Source organism: Leptonychotes weddellii, chromosome 3 (genome assembly GCF_054177405.1).
Source record: "Leptonychotes weddellii isolate Sample4059 chromosome 3, ASM5417740v2, whole genome shotgun sequence".
NCBI classification, from domain to species: Eukaryota; Metazoa; Chordata; class Mammalia; order Carnivora; family Phocidae; genus Leptonychotes; species Leptonychotes weddellii.
Genome location: NC_138371.1, coordinates 47134628 through 47144663, shown reverse-complemented (window position 1 = coordinate 47144663; position 10036 = coordinate 47134628). Strand labels below are relative to the sequence as shown.

General features: G+C 36.4%; 1 protein-coding gene across 1 annotated transcript in view; it reads right to left on the bottom strand.

Moving 5' to 3' along the window:
- The window catches only part of CERKL (CERK like autophagy regulator), a 105124-nt gene that overhangs the window by 1962 nt on the left and 93126 nt on the right, over positions 1 to 10036 (bottom strand). The window contains exons 6-11 of the mRNA XM_031036266.2: positions 6805 to 6879; positions 5812 to 5989; positions 5670 to 5729; positions 5064 to 5089; positions 4860 to 4968; positions 2137 to 2233 (exon numbers count right to left, since the gene is read on the bottom strand). Coding sequence (XP_030892126.1) covers positions 2137 to 2233; positions 4860 to 4968; positions 5064 to 5089; positions 5670 to 5729; positions 5812 to 5989; positions 6805 to 6879 — 545 coding nt within the window. The remainder of the gene's footprint in view (positions 1 to 2136; positions 2234 to 4859; positions 4969 to 5063; positions 5090 to 5669; positions 5730 to 5811; positions 5990 to 6804; positions 6880 to 10036) is intronic.

Genomic DNA, 10036 nt, shown 5'->3' with positions numbered 1-10036 from the left:
ATGCAGAAACCAACGTCCAACAGATTTTACAGTTTATACGATATAATGCACTGGGTGACTACAATGAACTATACTGGATTTACAGGGCGGCATCACTATTCTAACTGAGGTACAGAGTTAGAGGGTCCCAAGGAGCTCTCTGCGGAAGCAGGCAGGCTCTCTGTGAAACTGCTCAGTAGTCACTGCATTCGACTTCCCATCTCAGGTCAAAAGCCTTGGGGACATCCTTCATTCTGTGTGAACTTGTAAAAATAATGTGTTTTAAATGAATCACTGCTAACTGGCTACTCTGGGTTAACTTGCATCCCCGATAATGATGCCTGGAAGTCTTAACTCTTAGTACCTGAAGTGTCACCGTATTTGGAAAGAGGGTCTTTGCAGATGTGACTGAGCTAAGATGAGGTCATTAGGTTGAGCCCTAATCCAACATGACTGATGTCCTTATAATAGAGAGGAGAACGCCATGTGATAAAAACAACCAGCCTACAGCATACAGCTGTAAGCCAAGAGAGGCCAAGAAGTGACGGCCACCACCAGTAAGTCTATTATCTTAAATCCTCAGTTTTCATGTGCACCCTTCACCAAATGAAGCTCCATGCATCCCAGCAAATTCATTACCTATGAAGCCACATTGTTAGATGGGACTTTAAGGATCCTACAAAAAATTACCTTAAAATTTGCCCCTTAGGCAATCCCAAAAGAGAATTACCATAAATAATCTGTGCAATAGGTACCTCCCTAAAATAAATATAGAGCTTCTCAGGATGAGTACCTTCAGGTTAATACACATTGAGGTTCTCACATAGGTTTAATAGGGAAAGATTAAGAAGTTTACACCAAGGTAATGACCCTGAATAGCTCTTGGAATATATAATTTTGAGAGCTTTTTATATTGTTTTGTTGTTTCTACTTTCTGACTTAGGAAAAAAGAATAATGAACATGCACTGTTTGTAGATTAAGAAAAATACTAACACTGCCAACAAAATGAATAACATCTGAAAAGGTACATATTACTTGAACAATCACCGTCTTTCCTCAAACACACACACGTGAAGTTATTACTTCAGCTCACAACCTACATCCTGTCTGCTTTTGTCTACTTTGAGATTTGTATTTAGGGAAAGAGGTACTATTAATGTTTATGATACAATTTCCCAAAGACTTCATTCAGTTGGTTGCTCAATAACATTGATCAAATAATGTAGTAGGCAGAAGAGAACTGAAACTTCATGAGCACTGCCTATGAAAGTGTAAAATTGTAAAAGTGTGAGCCTTGCAATGCCACCTACGTAAGCAAGATTCCGCTGCCAGTGGTTGGCTGGCTTTACTCTCCTCCTCCTCCTCCTGTTTGCGCTCTCCAGCTACATCCAGGTACAGCTCTATACCTATAGGTAGTGAGACTATAGGGTTGTTGTTTTTTTTTCAAGCACACTGATGTAGGTCAAGACTCACAATTTCAGAAATTCACATATTTCTGGATCAGTTTCCTAAAAACTGGGTCAAAATCTCTGCCAAAAGAATGAATGTGGCTTATAATAGTTATTGTTTCTCTTTAAAACGAATCCCTTAAGGGGAAATACAATTTTATCTGTCTCCAAAAATGCAACCACACGTTCTAGTTCTGAATAGAATAATGACTGTATAAAAGTGGTGTGTTTTTAAATATAGGTCTGCAAATCTATTTCAATTAAGTGAAAGTAGGCTGATCTGTAAATAAATGGCAGGAGAATCTAAAGGGCTTAACTTTAGAGAAAGTCCGCTGTCATAATATCGAGAAGGCTAAAAATCTCAGATTTCACTACTTTTCATCCTGAAGAACAGCTGAGTATGTAATTTTATCTTTAATTTACTTCACATTTCAATGTAACACTACATTTTCTACTTTCTCTTTGCATGCACATGTGCACACACACACACAAATGTATGTATCCACCAATGGATAGCTCAGAAAGGAATAATCTATATTAATATGATAGATACTTTTCAAAATTTGGACGAACCACAAACTGAAAGAAAAAAGATTATTAAGAAAATAATGCCTTCTTATGAGGCAGGATTTGATGTCAACTCTTGCAGCATCTCTCTTTCCATGATTAATAGTTTTGCAAATAAGTAACAAAAATAATCTACTATACCTGATTTTTAACACTGGCGTATCTTTTTAGGTGTTTTATAAATTCTGGTCGAGAAGTGTTTCGTGCAATGATAAGAGCCATGCTTCCATTATTTAATCTGGAATTAAATATTTGTATTTGACATTGAGAAGTTTATTAAGTGATTGCAACAGAAATTACTCTGTATCATTCCTTCTAACAAATATCACGTTTACTAGAAGTTTTAGGCAAGATAGATTAATCATCGTCAAGTTATAGTTACCTAAAATTCTTAAATCTTATCTTGCCGTGTTAAATGGCACAGCCCTTCAAATTAGTTTTATTAAGCAACTCACTTCCTTCTCTATAAGTTCTTATTTTAAGGACTTTTTTAGAAAATGAACTATCATGCGTCCTATACACCTATCAAGACATCATTTAAAATCCAATGTATTTACTTAGGGATTCAAAATGTGAAATCATGTGTAAAATAGCAAATAAATACAAATGGTACAACAAATTGTTCAACACTTTCTAAAAACCTACAGTATGATATTTAAATATTTACTTATGGGCAGGTCGAAGCGACATAGGAAAATAAAGGGGCCCATGGATGGATAAAAGGGACAAATGTTACCACACATGTGCAGTTAAATGACTGAGCATTTTAATCTTGCATAACTGTTCAGTTTAATATAAGAGACTGCAAATTTAGAGATGTGATTTAGTGCCAAAAAAGCCACTCACAAATGCATCTAGCTTTAGAAGGCAGTTTGCAGAAATATGTGCAAATGATTTCTAGCTTGATTTCAAGGCAAATATAAAGTTATTCCAAGGATAACAACATGAAAAAGAGCTCTTTAAATCTTATGGAAACTCAGGTTAGAGCTTGTAGGGGACCTTGGTGATTATCCAGTCATTCACTTAGTTTATACAGAAGGAAAAGAAAACCCCAAGTTTAAGTGATTTGTTCAAAGACACACAGGGAAAAACAAAATGATCACTGGTACCAGATCTCTTAATTCCCAGGGTCCAATGTTCATTTTACTCAACATGCCAACACATTCAGAGGACTGTCTTGTGTTTTTATTTTTAAAAAATTGCTTACTTTTTCACAAACATGAAAAGCACTTCATATGTCTCCTTTTCAATACTTATTAGTCACTGAAACACACCCTATGTGCCTTCACTATTCTAAATGTTTTATTATATTATGCATTTAATCTTAGGATACTGAAAAGAACAATAATTTCTATCAGCAATTTTCACTGAATTAAGTTATACTTTATTGTGGGGAAAAAAAAAAACAATTGGAAGTTGAATCTCCTGTGCAATGATCCTGAATCATTCTGAAGATAAATTTCTGACTACCTCTGGTCAGCCAAGGCATGGTGTAAAGGTATTTGCAAAAAAAAAAAAAAGAAAGAAAAGGAAGGAGTGTTTAATTACAGTCCACAAAGGAAATCTCTAACTAGTCATGCTCTGAAAAATTCATCAATACTGATTAAACCTAGTGAGAATAAGCAATGGAATTCCAGGCAAGCTAAAAACTGTATGGGACAGCATTGAGAGAGGCATGAATCCACTCCCAGAAGAGCAGACTACCTCTCATGAAGGTCCTTGAGCAAACGTGAGAGTCAGAGATGAAGGAGGGTTAGATAAGTATTGTCTCCAGTCCTGTAGAACATTGCTCCTTTAGTCAGCTAGCTGGTTTTCACTTTTAGCGGGGAAAACTACATTAGGGAGGTACATAGCTATCTAGGATTTCTGATGGTATAGGCAGGAAACAATTAAGCTCAATTTCTGTATCACACAACCTTCAAAATAACTCCTTTCCAGTTACTAGAGATAGTAAGGACCCTGGTGTCCAGATTATGACTACCCAAGTTTATAGTTTTTCTTCTTCTCTAACTTTGGATATTTCTCTGTTTGTTACCTTCATATCAACTGCCAAGGAAAAAATTTTAAATGCATCCCCTTTGCTAGCTGTTAATCATTCTGGTTAAATATTTTGCGGGGAAGACAAAACTAATCATTGCAATTACGTTATAAATTGCCACAGCACAGAAGTCATTCTTTCATTCCACTTCCAGGGAAAATCTAGATTTGACTATATTACACAACATTCATGATCCTTTCTTCTATGCTCTCTATGGGAGTGGGAGAGAAAGATTTTCAGATGAATAATGGACAGCTGCTTGAAAAGAATGTGTAAGAGATGGTTTATATTTCTCTGGATAAAATGATATATAAAATGTCTCAAGAAAATGTGGGCAGCAGATTCATATGTACCACTATTCATACTAAATATAAATAAGTGAAATTCAGCTTCCTTTGACTAAAGGTATCAAATATACCCACATACATGCTATTCATGCTGAGGATATTTATGTCTGCTCTACAGTTTGAAAGTAGAGATGGTCATAAGAAATACCAGAAATATAATGTTTTCAATGACCAGTAAATAAACACAAATAAAGCAAGCAAAGTAGGCAAAAAATGACACAATAAAATCATGTTAATAAAACCCAAGAAATATTTTAGCCTCAGTAATATGAAATCAGTGATCATCTAGCATTTCCAGTTTAACAGTTGGTCTCAGCCTACTCTGATGCTAAGTCCCTTAGGATCTCTAATATTATCACAGTCCAAAAGACACTACCTGTTGATAATATTCTAGCCAGCCAAAAGTTAGCAAGGTATCCTAAAAGAAAAAAACTGGTTTATAGAAAAGTATCAGTGATTCAATAAAAATACTTACTAACCTGGTAGTAGGTGCCAAGCCTCTAGGTGCCACTGAACACAGGCAAGGGATTGCCATAATGCTGACATTCAAGAACTGACCCTGGATGGTCTGCCACTGGTCACTGCCGGCTAAAGGCAACGGAAGAGATTGGTTACTTTCCCTCACCAGAGCAAAATGTCAACAGAGCCTGGCTCAGTTCTCAAGGAGGTACTTTTAAGCTTACCAGATTTGGGAGATCCTTCCGCCTTCCTAAAAGTAAGAACACAAAGAAAACCATATCACACAAAAAATAACATCTATTCAATTGAGAAACTTCAAGAACCTAATATGTTAAATATTTTCTTAGATTAGATACACTAAGTAAAAATATGTGAGTATATTCCATTACTGCACTATACTGTGCTGATTCATTTAAAGGTGGTATCATCCATAACAATGACTTTCCATTTCTTTTAAAGACTAGAACATTTGCTTTGTGTGGCTTTGAGTAATATTTGTGTTCCACACTAGACTGAAATTCTGAGGGCAAAAACCATGGGTTTTGTTTGTTTTTCGGCTGAGTGTTGTATCCAAAGTGCCTGGTATGTAGTAGTCAATAAACAGGCTGTTGGATGGATGGATGGATGGATGGATGGATGGAGTGAATCGTTGTTTCTGAAGACAGAAGTCAAACTACACGGCCTACTAGAACTTCACTACTCTATATACTTTGCTACTATTTTCAAAAAACAACCAAAGATCACAAGACTAATAAAATTTTGTATATCAAACTGTTCCATGCTTTAAAGAAAGATATAGATGTTTACATCACTTTGAGCTCTTTACCTACCTTTCTTGTAAACCGTGAGAGCTGATACATGGTAAAAAAGATATTTCACAGTCTTCAGGCCTAAAAATACAGAAAAATTTGCTATTAACACTCATGTACTCTAAGATACAAAATTTTTGGCTTAAGAAAAAAAACAACTTACTTAAGTTTTGCCAGTGCCTTCATGACCGCAAAATCCCTTCGTTGGTTGGGTGACATCCATCGATTTTTTTCTGCCAGGGCCAAGGTTCTTCCACCAAAGCCAAACATGGCTGAGAACCCAAAGCGAAGAAGCTTGCCAGTGGTGCTAAAAGTGCAGACATCAACTGGTTGTACGTGCCCTTGAATATCATGTTGGATATTAGTCAAGCAGTGAGAGGAGTAGGGCAAGTTGTCAAAATGGCAAACAAAGAAGAGCCTATTTATTTACTTATAGAAGATCTCGAGCAACTTCATACCAGGATAAATATCCTTGCTTTCTCTTCATCTCCCTTAACCTACAACTACTACAGCTGCCATTTGTAACTTTCTCAGGTACTAAGGAAGAAAAACACAAAGGAGTAACTACTGCAGCTTATTGTTATTTCATTTAAAACATGGTTAAGGAAGTCAAGTTGAAGTACATGTGCAAAGTAAACTTAAGATTTAACCGTAGTTTTGCATTGTACTTATCTGAGTTTACAGACCTTCCATCAACTGGAATAATCACAATTCTAGAGTGGCTATGCGGTGTACTTTTTTTTTTCTTTTTGTGTTTTTCTTTTAATAACATCATCCCAGCCCTATAGTCTTCATGTAGTCCAACAATAGTATCTGATATACTTAAATAGGATGCATGGGTTTTCACTATCTTGATTGTAAAATTGTGACTTTGACCATCATGATGATTTTCTTTTCTCACGAGATTATAGTAAAACTTCATTTTCTGCTCTTTATAGTGCCTGGACTCTGAAAAGGGAAGCAGTCCAAATGGTAAAGCTTCGCCTAATTGACTTTTGGTTTTCAGTAAAACATTTCTCTGCTTTGAAAGACAAAGAACTTGTCCTTCCTTAGATATGTCTGACAGAAATAAAATCACGTTATATAAATATAAAAGCTTCCTTATAAAAAAACAAACTTCCTTATAAAACATGAACTTCTTTGAAAGAATTCTTACCCATTATAATGTGCAAAGTTGCAGTTACCACGTGAGGGACCCCATGAAGAGAGTGTGCCAGTACGTTGCTAGAGCCTGCCAAATCAATTTCGAAACATGTAAAATCAATGTAGTGTTATGTTTCCAGTTATGCACTTGCTTACTTTACAGATACCACTATGTAATGTTCAAATGAAAAAATTAATGGAAGTTTGTAAGTGTTCATTCACAGCTTCGATTCACATCAAATGGTTGCCAAATCACTGTTTAGCCTTTAAACAACTTAAAATTAGTGAATAGTTTATAGTATCTACTTGCTCACAGCTTTTTCCATCATTGTCTAGTTTCTACTAAAATATACTAGCTATATCAAAGTCTACTCCAACTTCAATGAGTGGGCTTCTAACTTCTATCACAAAATGAGCACCAACAGCACTAAGGCTGTCTTGGGAGAGCAGAGACAAATGCATAAATATATAAATAAAAATCCAAATAGTAACAATCTAAAATCACTGTAAAGTACAAAAGACAGTTTCTAAATACCTTTAATGAATCTTTGAGATAAGCTTTCATCCAAGAGGGGATTTCCCTCTTCTATGACAAAGGATATCCTAAAGAAATATTTAATTCCATGGTATTTAACATGCTATAAAAGTCTGTTTTGAGACATTATATAGGTTTCTTATTTTCATAATGATTAGGATAATTTATGATCCACATGGATTTTTGCCACCAGCCTACAGAAGAAAAGAGTTCTCTCAAGTCAGGCTTCTATAACATTTATGTGTCTCTGAGATCTTGGGGTAAAAGCCTTCTTTTGAAGAGGAAAACATCAACTAACCCCTGCCATTCCCAGGAGGTTAAAAGGATTTAAAATTAAGAGGCTACAAATTTTCTTGAATTACAGATTACAAGAAAGAAAAGCAGTTAACAGCCTGGAGCTATGAAAGCATGAAGGTTAGCCCCTGGATTTGTTAATTGGGAACATTCCTGTGTGGTCATACATGATCTCTTCGATTTGTGTCACTTGCACTGATGTGTTCTAGGGCTGTTGAGTTGAAGAAGCTGAGGCAATTCAGACATTTTCAACCAAGGCTGTCATTAAAATAATCATCATAAGGGACTTAACTAGTATTAATGACTTCCAGACCTCTAGTAATACCAGTTCAAAAAAAAGTCCATCTCAACCCTAATTAGTTAACCCTGTTTCAACTGATTCATCAAAGGGCAAATGATGCTCTGACCTTTGGTACTCAGAATATGGCCCACTGTCCAGCCACAATACCCTGGTGCTTAGGACAATACCTGGGTGCTTATTAAAATGTTGACTCTCGGGTCCTACTCCAGACCTACTGAATCAGAGTCTGCATTTTATAAGATCCTCAGGTTTTGTTTATGAACAGTAACTTGAAGAGGCACTCATCTAGAATGTATGGTCTAGGGATCAGGAGCATCAACATTATCTGGGAGCTCGTTAAAAAGGCAAATATCTGGGTCCCACCTCCAAAGATTGGAAACAGAAGGTCTGGAAGTGAGGCCCAGGTGTCCATGCTTTAGCAAGGTCTCAAGGTGACTCATATGCACCCTAAGGTATAAGAACGAGGGGTCCAGAAACCTGTTACTCAGTGGATCTTTACCCAGGAGTCAATTACCTAAGCCTTTCCAATTATCCTTTGACCATCTACAGCCTGCCCTTTGGTCATCTAATTGCTGCTAATTAATCTGGAATGGGTGGGAGGGAAGAGAGGAAACAAATCAACCTATTTTGCTTCCCAATCAGATTTATGGTAAAGGTTTTGGAGGAGGCCACATAATTAGAGTGAGATATTTAGGATTATCAATGGATTACAGTACTCCATGAAACACATTTCCTCCATTACCATGGTTAATTAGGAATAGACCATAAAAGCATTCCTCTAGAAAGGCTATTAAAGAACATAATGTAATGTTGTCATGTGCAATAGAGAATGACACATATCATGACTCAAGAAAATAAAGACCATTTATTCCCTCTGCGTTTGAAGTATGCTAAGCATGCCCAAACACAAATCCTTTTAGACTGCTAAAGATCACTTTTTTAATTTTTATGTCTCAGGCTTTGCACCTTGACAACTTGTTCTTAATTCCATAGAGTTTGCAAAGAGGCATGACCAGAAATTATTTTAGTCATTTTCTAGTCTGATTAACCTATTCCTTAGTCCTGAAGAACAGCTTTTTACACCCTGAATCAAAAAGGAAAGTTTGTGAGGAAAGTGCTTATAAAAAGGTAATACTATAGACTGCTCAGTATTTTTGTTTGGATAATCTAAAAGACAGAGTACAATTTCCAAAAACAAAATGTGATCCATCTGAAAAGATGTCTACATGCCAAAAGAACATGCTGCTCACATAAATAACAACCATGTAATTTTAGCATTCTCACAAAAGCTATAAATGTTCTACCTCAAGGTAAACATTTTAATTAGCCTGAAAAGTTATTTTCTTAACAGCTACCAGCAACTTTGCTCACCACCACCTCCCCAGACCTGCTAAAATGTGCCAAATACAAAGAGGATAAGGACAGAAGTAGCAGTTCATGTAAAGCCTGAGTGATGGACGTACCAGGCAGAAACTATGGAGGCAAAAAGAAAAAAGGAAAAAAATTGTCCTTGGAAGTGCAAGCACTTCTGCAGAACAATTAACTTAATTAACCAGACACCATGAATATTCATAAGGCCGTTAATGTCTCCCACATCCAAACAGATAAATGTGATGTAATGACTTCCTAGTCAAGCATATCTAAAATTCTCATGAAAACTGCACCTACACTTTGGTTCTTTGCCTGAAATATCATAGAAATTAACAGTCCCTTGGCAATATTTTGTTCTCCTCAAATTAATTGGAAAGCATGAATTTATTTATGTGAACGCTATAGGAATATATGGTTCACAGCCATCAGTATGTGGATTGAGCCTTGTTTTACAACAACTGGATTGCTTTTTTATTTTTATGTCCTCTCTGGCTTTTTCCTCTATCCTTCCCCCCACCCCTTTAATCAGAATCTCTGTATAGTTCCTTAGCACCAGTTCCCATGGCAACACACACCATCGCTAATGGCCAGCAGTTCAAATACAGGCTTCCCCACAACTGATCCATTTGAGTCTGACCATAATTCAGCGGCTTAGTCTGCTGGCTCAGTGGAGTAATTTACTAAACACTCTCCCTCTGGGTGTCTCTCTCCAGGAGGCAAATGGCTTCAAAGGCAGACTGTCTT